The 18,162-nt window shown below is 42.3% G+C and overlaps 1 protein-coding gene across 2 annotated transcripts in view; it reads right to left on the bottom strand.

Annotated features, from left to right (window-relative positions):
* LOC147025551 (uncharacterized) overlaps positions 1–18,162 on the bottom strand; it is a 47,647-nt gene that overhangs the window by 28,011 nt on the left and 1,474 nt on the right. Inside the window, exons 1-2 of one of the 2 annotated variants that reach the window (XM_085886607.1) lie at positions 1,238–1,463; positions 904–1,089 (exon numbers count right to left, since the gene is read on the bottom strand). In XM_085886607.1, coding sequence (XP_085742733.1) covers positions 904–1,051 — 148 coding nt within the window. In that variant the 5' untranslated portion in view covers positions 1,052–1,089; positions 1,238–1,463. Of the gene's footprint in view, positions 1–903; positions 1,090–1,237; positions 1,464–18,162 lie in introns of those variants that run through there. The other variant, XM_085886608.1, reaches the window with a different exon arrangement.

Below are 18,162 nucleotides of genomic sequence, written 5' to 3'. Positions count from 1 at the left end.
ACTTTAGAATTAACCTTTAGAACCACTTAAAATACACTTTAGAATTAACCTTTAGAACCACTTAAAATACACTTTATAATTACCCTTTGTAATTAAACATGTTGGGGTGGAAAGGTTCTTTTTCATATTTGATAGGACGGACGGACGGATGGACGGACAGACCGATGGACGGAGCCAAAATATTGAAATGGCTTCACCACCAGGCAAGGTACGTGGGAAGGTATCTTGAGTTGGGGTGCTGAGGTGCTGTCGATAATCTCGGCGACAGTATTTGCCAGGGAAAAAATAAGCTCGATTTCTCTCTCCCTCCCTCTCTGTCTCTCTCTCCCACTTTGACTTGCGGGTGCTTGGGGGTGCTGCAGCGCGGTCAGCACACCCCCCTCCCCCTTCCCGCGCGCCTGTTCGCTGATCAAAAATTGCATTACTCTGTGTACTCGGGGACTCACGACGAGATTCCGTACAATTTGCCAAATTCAGATCCAAAGTGCTGCTGAACTGCAGCGTTGTTTTCCGATCCATGTTGTACAGTATTCAAAATGGAGTATTTTGTCGAAATCAAGTCGATCGCTGGTTCATCGATCACACACTGATGTCTGTCTGTTGGTGGAGAGAACAAATCAATTGTTGATTTATCCGCAGTGTTCAGTTGGCTCGTGCAGGGTATAACTTGTTCCGGTGGTGAATCAGGAGACGAGAGCAAAAAAAATTATTGATAACGAGTACAGAGTTTCCTTTAACGGCAACTTTGTCGCATCAACAAGGTAATGGATGGTCTACAAGGCAACTGATGAAACCGGACGATCGTTTCACAATGATACAACCTTCATGGATCACCACCCGATCGTGACGACCTTCATGGATCACCACCCGATCGTGACAACCTTCATATCAAGGTGCACTCACCATCATCGGGTCCATCCGTCTCCACGTCATCATCGCCCAGGACCTCGTGTAGAATGGCGAACATTTGCTTCTTGTATATTTCTGGTTCGGTGCTGAGCTCTCTCCAAGCGACGTCCAGCTGCGTCACATCGACCGTGGTGGGTGCCATGTTCGGCTCACGGGGCAGTAGATCCAGGGGTTAAACACCTGCCACCAAAACGACACAACGTTCCCACAAAGTAAGGACGCAATGAAACGTCTCACGACTTTCCCATCTTTCCCAATCGACCACTTCCCCCTCCCTGCGTGCAAAGCCCCGCCTCGGATATTTACGTAAACCCGAACCCAGACACACCTCCCAATGCTGAAGATACCGCAACTCGAAGAAAGGGACTTGCGATGCGAACTTTGTGTCCACGTTGCCCTTTACAAGGTGTGTTCACTGCGTGGGTAACAACGTCCCACAACTGAGGATCGCTTGCTGCGAATACCTACCGACTACGACTACCCAGACTCATTCATGCAAATAAACACTACGTCACTGGTGTCAGGGTTTCTCCGAATCGAAGCGATTTCTTCACAGAGAAAAATGTCACAAAGACAGGTGTGGTCCAAAAGTTCGAGGTTTTTTTCACATTCCAGTCACGTGCTTTGAACCACCACAAACACGACCATCCACCGCAACCACAACACATCGAGGTACTCTGAAGAACTCCGTGGTGAAACAAATGTGATCCTATAGACTGATATAAATCGATTTTCATATCAACTGAAATATTAAAGTAACAACATTACAGATTTAGAGGTTGGTTTAAAAAATTTGTTCGTTTGTGTATATGTATGTATGTATATATATATATATATATATATATATATATATATATATATATATATATATATATATATATATATATATATATATATATATATAAAAATATATATATATATATATATATATATAACCGGTCAAAAGTTTTGGAACACCCCCATTGTTCCAGTTTTTACTGAAATGTAAGCAGTTCAATCCAGTGAATAACCTGAAATGGTGCGAAGCTAAGGGGTAAACTGCCAGAGGTTAAACAAAAAACTTTAGGTTACCAAAAACTGAAAAAGAATGTAAATTTCAGAGTTGCTAAAAAAGGCCCTTTTCAGGGAACAAGTAATGGGTTAGCAACTGCAGTTGTTCTGCAGCAATGGAAGTAAATTAAGCCTTGGAAGTTGAAGCAAACTATTCCTACAGGTGTTCAAACTTTTGTTGATTTGTTACAAACCCTCTGTCTGTATAAAAGCAGTGTTGGAACAGACTGTATTGCTTCACCCTCTGAAGCATTATTTGGACAATATTTCACTGCAGGAAGTGGTATATTGCTATCATAATGGCGAGAAAAAGACAATTAACAAAGGAAGACAGACAGACCATTATTACCCTTAAAAGTGAAGGTCTTTCCTTTCGAGAAATTGCAAAGAAGCTAAGATGTCAATGAGTACAGTTTCCTACACCAGCAAAAGGCATTTCGAAATTGAAGGAAACTCTGACAGGAAGATGTCTGGCAGATCCAAAGCCACAACACAATCGGAAGACAAGTTATGAGAGTCAACAGCTTGGCTGCATGATAGGCTGCTCACAGGACAGCAGCTTCAAACACAGCTTAACACTGGTCGACGTCAGGAAGTCTCAGTTTCAACTGTGAAGAGAAGACTTCGAGCTGCAGGTTTGACAGGTCGAGTGGCAGTAAGAAAGCCATTGCTAAGATGGCAAAATAAGAAAAAGAGGCTTGCCTGGGACATGAAGCACCGCCAGTGGACTACTGAAAACTGGAAGAAGGTCCTATGGACCGATGAATCAAAATTTGAAATCTTCAGTTCATCATGTGGGGTTTTTGTGCACCGTTGAGGAGGCAATATGATGGTTCTTCAATGTGTGACACCAATTGTCAAACATGGAGGAGGAAGTGTGATGATCTGGGGCTCTTTTGCTGGATCCAGAGTCAGCGACTTGCACAGAGTGACTGGCAACCTGAACCAAAAGGGCTTCCACAGCATTTTGCAGCACCATGCAATACCCTCTGGTCTACGCCTAGTTGGTCAGGGGTTCATACTTAAGCAAAATAACGACCCAAAACATACCTCCAGGCTATGTCAGAACTACCTCAGAAGAAAAGAACAAGACGGTAGGCTTCAAATCATGGAATGGCCAGCACGGTCTCCAGACTTAAACCCCAGCGAGCTGGTTTGGGATGAACTGGACAGAAGGGTGAAAGCAAAGCAACCAAAAAGTGCAACACATTTGTGGGAACTTCTGCAACAGTGTTGGGAAGAACTTTCCGAACAATATTTGATTTCCATTGAAGAAAGAATGACACGAGTATGTTCGGCTGTTATATCTGCAAAAGGTGGCTACTTTGAGGAGTCAAAAATTTAGATTAAATTTTGTTCAACAAAACGATTCCATGATTTCTTTTTTTATCTGCAATTGTTTATTTGTTCTTTGTTTTAATTTCAGAGTACATTGAAACATTAAACTGCTTAAATTTCAGTAAAAACTGGAACAATGGGGGTGTTCTCAAACTTCTGACCGGTAGTGTCTATACACTTTATATGTATGTATGTGTATATATATATATATATATATATATATATATATATATATATATATATATATATATATATATATATATATATATATATATATATATATATATAACCAGTCATAATCGAAAGGGAAAAGTGATGCATTGCACACAGTATTTTTTTAGGGGATGTGAAGGCAGCTGTCCTGTCTGTAACCTCGTGATTGGCCTTGAGCAACACGATCACATTATTAAACAAGAAGGGCACTTTGTGGAGGGCATATCTCCCCCACATGATGCCTGATCCACGAGAACATATCGGGCCCAATACATTTTTGAACTATCTTGCTATACAGTACTATATCGTTTTTGGTCATATCTCTCAATGGTGAAGAATTACTCTGAAAAGTAAATAATTCTCGTTTCCAGATCCGGATCCAGATCTTCACCAACATCGAATCAATTCGTCCTTGCTACACACCCAACCTGTCGACCATGTTTCGTCCGAATCCTTCCACAACATTTTGAGATATCCTATACACAGACAGATAGACAGACAGACAGACAAACAAACTAGAGGGGGAGCACTCGGTAGAGTGCAAAACCTCCGCCGCCAATACTGCTGGGTCACTCAAGTGAACCTGATATCCTATTCATTGTAGGTCAAAACGGATCAGACTCTACTGAACCACGATTGAATAAACTAAACTAGATCGACGCGCATGTAGAAATGCCCAAAAGAAAATCTAAATTTTTTTTGAAAAAAAAGTTGCAAAATTTGTTTTTTTTTTCTCTAACAAATTTTTTTTTTTGGGGGGGGGGCGGTTGGAAATAACTTAAAACATGTAGAAATGCAAAACAAAAAAATTCAAATATTTTTCAAATAAAATCGAATTTTTTTTTTTTAATTGCAAAATTTTGTTTTTTTTTCTCCAACAAATTTATTTTTTTTTGGTTGGAAATCACTTAAAACATCTGGAAATGCAAAAACAAAAATTCAAATATATTTTTCAAAATGGCCGCCATAGCGGCCATATTGGACTTTGGACCAAGTCTGAAATCTAATGGCATGATCCTTGGACCTGACCTCACCCCCCCCCCCCCCACCAAGTTTCGTCGAAATCCATCCAGGAGTTTTTCCGTAATACTGTTCACAAACAAACAAACAAACAAACAAACGGGTGAAAACAGTAACCTCCGTCCATCTTCAATGGCGGAGGTTAACAAGAAAAGGACTTTGAGCAGAGCATGATACTTGCAAAATCCACCCCCCCTTTCTCCAAAGGTTGCCATGGATACATCAAATTGTCCATTTCATTGTGATTAAAATTGACAATCTTAATCAAAGCTCAGTTTAATAGGATGTAATTTGATTATTTTTCAGATTGAAATTGATGATTTTCGAAGTTTGACCTTGAGCTGACCTATGACCTTTGACCTCCAAATCAATAGGCTTCTCAGTTGAGACTACCTCTACATCTTTGTGAAGTTTCATGATGATCGGTTTAGAATTGTGGCAAGTAGGCGACAAACAGACACAGAAAAAATTACTTGAAAAATCTTCAATTTTGCAAGTGACAAACAGATAGTTTGTATATACAGGGTGTCCATAAAGTCCTTAATGTAGAACTTTGAACTTTTCTACAACTTTTGATCTTCACTTGATAGAAGCAAGCAACACACGGTGCATGGAAGTTAGGTTAAGTTCATCAAGTTTTTACCCAAACTATTTTTAGGCTTCAACATCACCGTCATCTTTCATGAAGCATCATTCAATCAGATTTCCCAACTTGTTGAAACATTCTCCAGATGCTGAGCTGGGTTATTTCCTGAATTGCATTTGTGATCTTTGCCCCTAACTTGATCAAAAGAATATGTAGTTTTCATGAGTAAATGACAGTTTTACCAAATACCATAAATGAAGAATCAAGTGAACGAGGTCGCCAAGCACGACGGGACTTTCCTAATGAGGTGTGAATGCCAACGATGAAACGTGGGAATAATTGCTCTTTTTCAAGAAGAAGAAGAAGAAGAAGAAGTTTTCTGATTACTGCTGACATAGGTCAAGTTAGGGGGTTTCCCTAATTCTCAGTAGTGGATTGAAAAACATGTTTCATAGACAGGATGAACGTGATTTGTCATCGCAAGGAGCGATAGGCATCGTCTGAGAAGTTTGATCACGCGGTTGTTTTTCACAACACCGAGTTATCGAGCAGCGATGGAAAAGTAACGCGTGACCGTGATGGTTGTGCCAGGTGCCAGGTACATGACACATCTATATGACGTCATCTAGCGCTTCGCTCATGAGAACATAACTTTTTGTGATTTCATAATGTCCGTTCGTATTGAACTTGTTAACATTTATTTATTGGATTAATTATTTGGACTTTATTTATTTATTTATGTGTATATTTGGTTGGTTTATTTATTTGTTTGGAAATGTCCTTTTCCTTTTTCTCCGTCCCTCACAATCACCCAAACACTGCTCAGATTGTGCGACATTTTAAAAAAAATACACCTTCTGGTGCTTTTCATGCCACAACAACAACAAAAAATCTAGATCAAACGAACCTTTTTAGCATTTCCACTGGAGGCATTCGTAAAGGAATGAATTGGTTCCATGAATGAATAAAGTGAATGAGTTTATGAATGTAATGTTGCTTTGTTATGTAAGCTGTGTTGTGAGCAAAGGTCGCAAAAAGTTATGGACAGACTTGGACGAACCTTGGTGGACAGGTTGGGGATGTGACGAGGACTAATTAAGCCTGGTATTGCCTTAGTGGTTAGGGTGGCTGGCTTGGGATCTTAGGGTCCTGAGTTTGAGTGCTGTTGGCTGCTGAATTAACAGCAGGTGGGGTTGACTCAGCATGTCATCCTCCTGAGGTTGGTGAAATGAGTTCCAGTGTACTGGTGGAGGGGCACAGTATCGGTGGCGTCGTTGTGCTCCAAAAAAACAGATATCTCCCTGGAAACCAAGCTGCCATATCCAAGAAGAAGCAGGATGAATTGATTCCATTTTGATGTAGATCCGGATCAAATATTTTTTTAAAGTCACCATTGAGAGATTGTGCCAAAAAACTATGTAAAGCAAGATATCTCAAAAAGTTGTGGAAGAGTTATGTGACCAAACCATGTGGATTAGTTAGTTCGGTGACAAGGACAAGCCGATTCGATTTTGGTTCAGATCCGATCTATCAATGGGAAACAAAATGTAAACTGTTCAACCCGGTGGGAGTATGTGCTCTACCGAGTGTCGTTCTAGTTACCCTCACCAAAGGAGAGAGAGAATTGCATTTGGGTCCATTTGTTTGTGTCTGTCTGTCTGTCTGTCCGTCTGCCCACACAGAATTTGCGTGTTTTTCTGCGCAATCGCTTCTTGGATTGAGAAAAATTTTTCACCATACTTCCACATAATATATCAAAGTTAGGTTGAAAAAGCCAGTGATTTTGGACAGCCGGTCATGCGTAAGAATTGGCCACTTGCAACAGCCTGCCAATTGGTATTAGGAATGATGTAGGAATCTGAAATTTGGCATGCCAGTCCTAATACATATGCAGTTGAACATGCGTGGATGCCTTGACGATTGACCGTTTAATTTCGAAATGGACTCCTGGCATGGATGGGCCATATACTCAATCTCGGTGCACCTAAAATGGGCACATTTTCTATCATGTCTGCACACTATCTGCAAAAACTACTCATGTGGAATGTTTTAATGATAATTATGACGTCACAGGTACCATGGTTTGGCAGCCATATTGGATTTACCCTCAAACCGATAAAAAAAACCCAAACTCAAAATAAATTTTGGCAAGGGTCTGCAATAATTAATGGCTCTTTTTCTTGTTTTAGTGTTGTAAAGGTAAAGGTAATTGTGAAGGTTATTGTAAAGGAAGGGTGAGGGGTATGGGCGTCGATTGGTGGGGGACGGGGGGGGGACATTTCCCCCCCCCACTTTTTATCAAGGGGGGGACAACATATCGATTGTCCGCCCCCCTCCCGCCCCCACTTTTTTCATTGAACGTAAGTTACATAACACAAAACGAGCTGCTCTAGTACAACCAGGCCAAGATGCTCCTATACAAGAATAAATTTTTAAATCTCTCTTTAATTCCAGCAATCTCTGTGTGCATGTTTGGCTGCGACTGTTGTTTCTCGACAACCACTGGTCCGATCTACTTGAAACTTGCCAGGTATATTGCTGGGGACCCAAGGATGTGCCTTTTCAAGGTTTGAAATTAATCGGACAAGTGGTTCCCAAGTTATGGTCTCCGTACTGGGCAAGCCGTTCGAATGCTTTGGCTTTGGGAGTTGGACCAAACCATTTCACGTAAATAGAGGGGGGGGGGGTTTGCCCAATACAGAGCTTCTCTGGATCTTTACTTTTTGCCAAAAACAACAAAAGAAAAAGAACCGTTAGTTTTATTGGTCTATTATAGTTCTATTAAAGATGATAGGTTAACAATTCAACACTGAGAATACGTGCTTCTCAAGCCATGGGCTCCCACTGGCCAAGCGTCCATAGCGACGTCGCTTTTTGATCCTTCGATGTCGGCTCTTCCTATCATTGCGAAGCAGAATTCGCCAAGCGTTGGATTGTTCACCCACTAACAGGGAACGTGACCTGGACATGTTGAAGTATGTTGGGACGTTTTTGGACTTTGTATCTTCATTTTAAGTGTTTAAAGAAATCGCGGCTTCATGGCCCGGAGCGCCACGCCTCGGATAGTGTTAGGCCGCAACGGCTCGCGGCCCCTTTAGCGATCAAAATAGATTATTTCACCTTTCTAACTTGTATCGCCGGATGCCTGATGTTATTACCTGCACGATGATGTGTGTGTTTAATTTTTGTGACTTTGCACCATCAAGTTATAAGCCAATAAAAGATTTCGCAGCCTGGTATGCTGATTGAGATGGTGGAGCTTGTGCAGGATGACGCGGTTCCACTCTACCGGCTCGCACGAACGAACGGAAAGATATTTTGTAATTCTGTTTTCATATTTCGCAGTCGATAACAGTGGCCTAAATGCCAACGTTGAAAACCGGGTGAAAATGAAGGAAAGTGGGTATTTTGGCGACTAAATTAGCTTTGAATACTTGGGAAACATAAAATAAAATGTGCTGATTCACTCGCTTTTGCGGCGTTTAATGTAAATAATCTTTTATCGGTACTTGGACTTGGGGGAGGTATAGACCTACAAAACGAGAGGTATCATTCGGTTGTCGGACTTATGAGGATTAAATTATAGATTTTAAAAGGTCGCTGTTGAAAAATATGCAAAATTCACGAAAGCGGTTCGGACAAACGAACGGGAAATAATTTTTGAATTCTGTTCTCGGATTATACAGTATCTATAGGGTACTAATGAGATTACCTCGAAAATCCGATTAAAAAAGGCTTAGACTTAGGAGCTTGGACGCGGCTTGCAATTTTTACTGGGAAAAATAACGTTCCGGAGGGAATTTCTCTTCCGCCATCATCCGAATAATTTCCCGTTTGCACGAGGACAAAGACGAAGGACAGACCGACAGAATAAGGATAAAGAACAGACCGAATAAAAATGCCCTGTAACGCAAAAATAACCCTTATAATTCACATGTCAAAATTTATTCAACTGAAATGCAATTCCCTTCGTTTCATAGAGGATATGGATATCAGAAAGTTTTTTCGTGACAGCATCAAGTAGCGCATCCCCGACTACTCTCCTGGAGCAATCAAGTTCCCAGAAAGAGGTGGACGATTCAAAGGAGAAGATAGCAGAAAAGGGTGCATGTGCGAGTACTCGGCCTAATTTCCCAGATCAGTCTTTTCACCCTCATTTTGTCAGTTGTATCCCAGTCCAAATACTGCCAAACCGAAAGTTGAAGTTTCAACAACAGTGGTTCAAAGATTTTCGGTGGCTTCATTTTGATCAGAGCATCGGCTGTGTACTCTGTCACACCTGTACGGATGCTTCTCCTGAAAAACTTACCGAACTTGCCCGCTGTGCAGAAGACTCATTTGTCTCAAAGGGCTTTCGGAACTGGAAAAAGGCTACAGAAAAATTCAGACAACATGAACGATCAAACACACATCGGCTTGCCTCTGAAAATCTGAAATGTTGCAGAAGTCAACCTGGTGTCCATGTGCAGCTGAGCAACAAACTGCGAGAACAGCAAAGATCTGCACGGTCAGCACTTCTGAAGATTATCACCTCACTGCAATATTTAGCCCGACAAGGTTTTGCAATTCGTGGGAAGGATGCCTCTGAAGGGAATTTCAAAATGCGCTTACAGTTGCGGGCCGAGGATGATGTAAACCTCAAGACGTGGCTGTCAAGGAAGACGACATTCACAAGTGGAGAAATTCAGAACGAAATTCTACAGTTGATGAGTCATGCCATCCTCAGAAATATCTGCAGTAACGTGAATGAAATGTCCACTCAGTTCGGACTCGTAACTGATGGAACGTAAGATATTTAGGGTAATGAGCAGGAGTCAGTGTGTGTGCGCTATGTGACAGATTCCTTTGATGTTCAAGAAGATCTCATCGGCCTCTACCAAGTATCGTCAACAACAGGAGTATCACTTTGTAAGATGCTTCAGCATGTCCTAATTCGGTGTCAACTCCCCATTGAACACCTTAGAGCGCAGACTTACAATGGGGCAAGCAACATGTCCGGAAAGTACAAGCACAGCTAAAAAAACTCCAACCGCTGGCCAATTATGTTCACTGTGGAGCTCATGTCACCCAACTCATTACATCCAAAGCCCTACAAACTGCACCGTTCATAAGAGATGCCCTTGATTATGTCCAGGTACTCAGCAACATCTACAACTCTGGAAAATTCAAGCATCTGTACTTGAATATCCATGCTGACGATGCTGACACTCCTTGTCCAACACGCCTGATGCCAATTTGCCCGACGCGTTGGTTAACTCGTTCTCCTGCCGTGAAATCGATATTGGATAACTATGAAGCGGTACTGGATGCCCTTCAACAAGCAAGTGATGACTTTGGTATGAACACGGCATCGTGAGCCAATGGTATTTGAAGCTGTCTTTCATCAGGAAAGTGTGTTCTCGGTCTGTTTGCATCATAGCCCGTTCTCCAATCCCTTGAATACCTCAATAAGGCACTTCAGGGTTCACAAGTTACCGTCTCTGGTATGCTTACTGCTGCAAAGGTAACTGCACAGAATCTCCAATCTCTCCATACCGACCAGATGTTTAAGGAGGTTTTCGAAGCAGCACAACAGAAGCTCCAGCAGTGCCAACTAGATCCAGTGACCCTCCCTCGTAAGCGCAAGCTTCCGAAGAGACTTGATGGAGGCACACAGGAATACTCTGCCAATTCTGCAGAGGAGGTATACAGAGTTGAATTTTTCAAAGTCATCGACAGCGCATCCGAGAACTTGAACAAGTACTTCACATCAACCGACCTCATGGCATATAGGGACTTGGGTGAAATGCTCCTGTCTGGGTCATTCAAACCACAAATAGTCCCTCGAGCAAGAACTTGGCTTCTTTCGTAACCAGTTCAATGGTTCATCTGTTGAGGATTACCGTAAGATATTTGTAGACATGGTGCCGGAAGTCCGTCGAATGTTGCCACAGGTAGAACGTTTGCTGCGGCTTCTATTGGTTTGTCCAGTAAGTTCATGCGAAGCTGAACGGTCATTCAGCGCACTCAGACGTATGAAGACTTGGTTACGTTCCACAATGACCCAACAACGCCTCAACCATCTCATGGTCTGTCATGTTCACCGAGATCGTCTGACTGCACTTGACCCCCAAGACATTGCTACAAAGTTTTTAACTGGATCGGCAGAAAAGAGGGTTCATATTTTTGGCAAGTTTTAAGGTATCATATCATATTTAAGGTATAATATCAATTTGTACGTCAGTCTAGTTTTCAGTTTATGTTTAGTGAATCAGTTCAAGGGTCGTGAGAAGGAGGCTTGATAAACAATTATATATATATTTCTTTAATGACACTTGAAACTTTGAAATGTGTGTGATTAATGTTAAATTTCGCTCCGTCTGCTTACATTTAATAAAAAGATGGTCGATAGATGGTCAGATTAATTTAAGGGATTTGTGTGATCAGAAGGCAGCATGTCAACGAGTGTATAAAATCAAGAATTTGCAAGGGTGGACTTGCTGTGTCCACACCGGCACGAAGTGGGCTTCGTGGTCTGGACATGCAATGTCCCCCCCACTTTTCAAAAGCAATCGACACCCATGGTGAGGGGTAAAGGTTCGGTAAAAGTCCGACTAACATCTCCGGATGTTCTTCCTCTGATCCAGTTTTTGTCCCTCAACACCGGTCACTGGCAGTTCACTCAAGCAGATTGGCAGGGACTGCAAGCAGCAATCTCTCTTCAAGACTGCTCTTTCATATCTGCTGCTCCTGATGTTAACTCAGCCTGGGAATACTTCCACAGACACCTGCTCTTATGTGCAGGTTCATCCCATCCCATCTTCAGTTACCTACCCTTCTTCCCGGCAGTTGCTCTGAAACAACGTTCCTTCTCTTCATGGAAGGCAAATCTGACCAAAGGCAATCTCAGATCATTAAACAAAGTCTGCAACAAGTGTGTGTCCACCCTTAGCAGAAAACAACATCTGTCCAACCTGAAGAATATACTTTCAAACTCGTCTCCCTCCTTTAAAACCTGGTGGCACCTTGATAAGTCTGTCTCTTTATCTCTTTGCTGATTATTCCACCCTCTGTCATGACATCGGTCATTTTTCAGATAGGTAGATAGCAGCTTCTTCCCTCTTTAGCCCTCAATATAATCACAAGGAGGTCAAATACTTGGAACATGTCTTTCAACCCTGACAAATCTCACACTCTTACTATGTCACACTGAAAGGACCATCAGGAACCCCCCCCCCCACATCTACTTTCTTAACAATCCTATTTGACAAAATTCAGTTTCTCAAACTCTTTTGTCTCACTGTCAGCCATGAACTTTGTAGGACAAACCATGCTTGATGTCCTGGCCTCCAAAGACTCCTTTCTGGTCCTGCACCCTCTGCCCTTTCCATGCTCTGCCCCCCCCACCCCCAGGTTTCTGCAGAGTGCACATGGTCTGCCAGTAACCCCCCTTCTGTTACTGGCAGACCATGTGCGCCCTTCTAGTCTTTCCCTTGTTCTCATTCTTACCCCATCCTTTATTCCTCCAGAACCCCCTCTCTCTTGTCCGTCTATCCTGCTGCACTCACCCCCCCTTATCCTGGTGTGGTCTCCCCCTCCCCAATATTTCCACTCTTTTTTTCGTTCCTTTACATCTTTTTGTGTTCTAGTTCCTCCATGAGACTTGACTTTGAATACAAAATAAAAATGGCAATGTCATTGTTATGCAAGGTAAGGGTAATGTTAAGGTGAGGGTAAAGGGTAAAGGTAATGCTATCATAAAGGTAATGTTATTGTAAGGGTAAAGGTAATGGTAATGGTAATGGTAAAGGTAATGGGTAATGTGCAATGGTCATGATATTGGAAAGGTAATCAATGGGTAATGGCATTGTCATGGTATTTTTCGGGTAATAATAAAGCAAGGGTCAGGGGTGAAGGTGCCATTCATTACATAAAGGTAATGGCACTATCAGGTAAGGGTAAGGGGTAAGGTAAAAGTGAGGTTATAAATATAGGTCATGGTATTGTAAAGGTAATAAATGGGTAATGGTTTTGTAAAGGTAATGGTGTTGTTCGGGTAATAATAAAGCAAGGGTAAGGGGTAAAGGTGCCACACATTACATGAAGGTTAGGGTAAGAGGTAGGGTAAAAGTCAGGTTATAAATATAGGTCATGGTATTGTAAAGGTAAGGGTAAAGCAAGGACAAGGGTAAAGGTCATGCTGAGCCGTTCTGTTATTTCATGTCATACCAAACAGTGTTACAGTGTGTTTTGCTTTGGATCGCTCTGTACTGTTCATGCTTCAGTACAAGTCAGGAAGGTTGTGAAAATGGCCTGATCAGTGGTTCATTGTTCTAATTGTTTGACATTACACAACGTACATCACTATTATTTTGTACTTCACATAATGTTCCAATGACTTTTGAATGTTTTTCAAACAACTTCAGTTCAGAATTGTTTTTTTAAAAATGGTTCAGAATGTGGAGAGGCAAGATGGGTGTCGGATAACGAGTTTTGTGACATTCTTGATCGACCTTAGGACTTGTTTACGAAATGTTGTTTTATTTAATTTAAAACTGCAGATATTCATGGTATGCGATACCGATAACATGTAAGTATGTGTGCTCCATGAATAGACTGGAAGGAGTTTGTTGAACATGAATGAGGCAAGTCTGCTGCTTCTGGATTATTCCAAATCACTGGAGCAAAGCTTTGTACAAGTTGTTGGTTTGTGTCGCCTGAAATATATTGTTGTGGAAATGGCTCTTGGGGGGGTAATAATGCTCAGAATGGAGCAGTTGTTTCCTTTACATGAACTAGTACGTGGCCATACGTGCCAAAAAAAACAAAACAAAAAAAAAAAACCTTTCAAATCGCGAGCCAGAAACAACAACAAACACATAGGCCGTTCCTTCGCTCTCGCATGCCCGTACGTGCAACCCCCCCCCCGCACCCCCCAAAAAAACTTTCAAACCGTGAGCCAGAAACAACAACCACACAGGCAGTTCATTCGCTCTCACATGCCCGTACGTGCAAACCCACCCCCCAAAAAAAAATTTCAAACCCTGAGCCAGAAACAACCACACAGGCCGTTCCTTCACTCTCATAAACGACGACTGGATTGGGGCATTGTGTTTATCTATAAATGCGCATCAGAAATCGAGAAATTATTAGAATACAGTCAGTCATCATTATCCGGAACTCTGTACGTTGTAACCCGTAATGGGGAAAGCGGCTGAGGATCTCTTCCCAAATGGCCACGCCTACGCAGCAACATGTCCTGTCATTGGTAACTAAATGGCGCATCGGCCACGCCGACGCAGCAACGTGTCCTGTCATTGGTGGTAAATAAATGGCCATACTGGGAAGCACTTGTCCAATTAATATCAAACCTTGAAAAGGCACATACTCAGGTCCCCAGCAATACACCTGACAAGTTTCAATTAGATTGGACCAGTGGTTGTCGAGAAGCAGCGGTCACACACACACACACACACACACACACACACACACACACACACACACACACACACACACACACACACACACACACACACACACACACACACACACACACACACACACACACACACACACACACACACACACACACATTTCTGGAATTATAGATGTCCAGAGTAAGTATGAAGGAATTAGCCTAATTGTGTTGTTCCATGTGCGTCAATTATATGTCTCGTTAGACAACGTCCACACATCCAAATGTCTGTATCTAAAATTACCAACAACTTTGACCCCATTTTTACCGTTTTACCCTCTAATCTGTCATTTGTTTTCTATTTAGCGTTTTGCTAGGTCGGCGGCATCGGTTTGAGCAGGAAACGCCATCAGACCATTAGGACAGGGTCGTGCCATCTCAATAATAGGGGTGAAGAGTCCTGGAGGGGTTTTCCCCACACATGAACGGGCTCATGGGCCAATGGTGAGTGAGAGGGGAGGAGCGTGGCATATCATCGGTGATGCATGGGCCTGAGGGAATAAAAGGCAGAGTGACACAGGAAGTAGGAGGAGAACACCCTGACCCGGGCACGGTAGGCTGTGCAGAGTTTGCTCCTGCTACAGCCAGAGTCATGGCCCGCCCGCGCCACAGCCACTCCCTCTCTTCTCCTTCCTTTCGGACATGGGAATACGATGGGCTGTTTCCCTGCCAGAGTGGCTGGGACTCTGACCATCCTGCCAGACATTGCTGGGGTATCCTCTTGTCTTGGAGATCCTTTTGTCTCTCTTCCATGTTGTACTTGATCAGGCCAGGCCCTAAGGCATATGCATTTATGAAATCTCAGTTTCGTTGTTGGTACCATGTGTGCATAATCGGAAGTGGGTAAGGGATTTATTCATTATATACTTGATTGCCTTCCATGTGTTCCCTTCTTCATGATCCTGGTTCCTTCATTAAACACGAGCAAATACCACCCATTGCTTTGCTGATGGGAATATGATGGGAGGAAGGTGGGAAGGGGGTTGGGGATGGGAGAGAGAAGTGGGGGAGAGAGAGGGGGAAGGGTGTGGAGAAGGAGAGGGGGAAAGATAGGTGGGAGAGCGAGGAGGGTGGGGGAATGGACGGCAGCGTGAGGGGAAGAGAAGGCAGCGTACCGGGGCGAAAGTGCTTTCAGTCGTCGATTGCGAAAGCGACCTCGTTACTGTCTTAGACTTTGCTTTCTTCAAATCCACATTCTCAACCATCACTAATATGTACTCTCTCTGGTGTTTAGTTTTCAAATGTTTTATAGCATATTGGATGTACTACAGTGATGAGCTATGTCTATTGAAGAAAGTGAGCATGTAACTTTTGGACTGTCTTCTTTAACCTTCCCAAAATAGTTCCAAACTGCATTTCTGGAACTTTTGAATGACATGTTTTCAAAACTTTTATCAGTCGATGTATTGCCTACCCGTCCATCAGCAAAGCAATCAGCACGCCTTACCAGGCACCTCCGAATGCCTTGCTATTCATTGAAGAGGAACACACCCTTGGGGCTTGTTAAGTTTTCAAGCAATATTGTAAACGGGACACCCCAGGGGTGTGTTCCTTTTCAATTAATCCATTACTAAGCCATGTCTAACTGTAACATGCCCAACAGGGACGGAAATTTTTTCCCCCCCAAAAAACCCACTTCTTTTCATGAAGTCGGAATTACTCAGAATCCACATTGATTTTGGTTTGTTACTCGATTCCTTTTGATTCCATGGTTGGATTCAAGTAATTTGGAATCAATTCTGCCAACCACTATTGAGCACTCAAGCAAGCACACCAACAAAATGGTTGATAAGGAAGGGCTGGCTGGGTCAGACTAAACACCATCCTGAGATGACCGGAGATGATTTGAGACATCCAGAGTATAAAACATTGTGCGAATTTGACAAGTAAACACTATTTCGCAGTCGGATCTGCTGGTAAGTTTAATTCCGCAGATTATATTTTGAAATTCGGTTGAGGTCAAGAGGTTCTAGAGATGATTACATTTCAGCTGTAATGCTTATAAACGTCCAGAGAGTTGTATGGGGATGGAGGGGAGGAGGGGGTTTCGGAGGAGGTTAGCGTGAGGTGAGGGGAAGGGAAGGCAAACATGCAGTGGAGCATTAATTACAATTCATACTGTCTCATCAAAATGATTCTGTCTAGAATAACAGTGAAGATCGAAATAAAATAATGTCTGAAATATTTTTTCTCCCGGTCATACTATAAACGCCACCCAGAGATAAACACTGTTTGGAGTTGAACACTGCCCAGACACGTCCGGAGACAAACACCGTCCAGAAATAAACACCACTCGGACACGTCTGTCGTATAAAGTAATGCGTGAATACAAATCTCTGGATGTTTATTAGCATTACAGCTGAAATGTGATAAGTTCTAGGATCTCTTAACCTGAACCGAATTTCAAAATTTAAACTGTGTGCGGAATTGACCTAAGTAGCAGTTCTGACTGCTAAAAAAAAAGTTCTCATTTGTTCAATTCACACATTGTTTGACACTCCGAACATTTTCGGTTGATTCTGGTCGATGTTTAATATGACCACGCTGGCTTGGCAAGTGATTAGCGATCGGTTATAGCAAACATGACCCGGAGACTCCTGGAATGTCAAACAATGTCGAAATTGGACAAATTAACGTTTATTTATTTATTTATATATATATTTTTTTTAGCAGTTGGAACTGCTAATAAGGTCTATTCTGCAGTTTAAATTTTGATATTTGGTTCAAGTTAAGAGGTTATTGATGTTGTGGCATGTGCAGATATGAAATTCAGCCACAAATGCTGACGTTTCTGTGTGTTTATAAGAATTTCAATGTATCTAGAGATCCGTAGGTATGAAGAACAGGCATCCATAGGTATTGATGATATGAATAAGGAAAGTGAAACAAAGTCTTTATCAGAAAGAAAGCATTGCAGCCTGTTCCAAGTGAAGGCATTGTTGAGAAGGCCAAAAAAAAAAAAAAATGGTGAACGATAAAGAGCAATCAGAAGTTGCAGCCCCTCACCAGAACGTGTTTTGTGTGGTGTTTGTGGATTTTTGTGTTGTGTTTGTGGAGTTTTGTGTTGTGTTTGTGTACTGGTGTGTTACATAATTAATAAGAGACGTGATTAGAACTGCCACTTGATAACTGCTGGCAGTGATGACCGGGTACCAAGACATCCCGCTTTGATTGGACACCTGACCCTGACCCATGACGTTTTTCATTATTATTCAATTGAATTTAGAATGGGATTAAAATAAATTAAATTCAAATCAAATGGAAGACCAAATAGGTACAAGTCCTGCATTGGAGTAATCAAAAGGAACCTGAATATGTATACTAATGGGTCATGCTTTCAAACTACAACATACTTTATACCCCCCCCCCCCCCCACCCTCCACCACTCGAGGTTTCTGCAGGGCACACACTGTCCACGACCAACCCCCTTCTGGTTAAACTACCTAAATCCAGGATCACTATCCACCTGCATCCATTCGTTCCTCTTTTTTTTCTTGCCTGTGGAATCAACTTTCATATCCTCTTCAATCCGATGACGTCAGCAACAATGATGGATTCCATAGGTAGGTATATACCTGTCTGTACCATGGGT

This window comes from Eptatretus burgeri, chromosome 6 (genome assembly GCF_056783735.1).
Source record: "Eptatretus burgeri isolate ZD-2024b chromosome 6, Ebu_testis_v1, whole genome shotgun sequence".
NCBI classification, from domain to species: domain Eukaryota; kingdom Metazoa; phylum Chordata; class Myxini; order Myxiniformes; family Myxinidae; genus Eptatretus; species Eptatretus burgeri.
The sequence above is the reverse complement of the archived record's forward strand: the minus strand, read 5'-3'. Positions and strand labels throughout refer to the sequence as shown.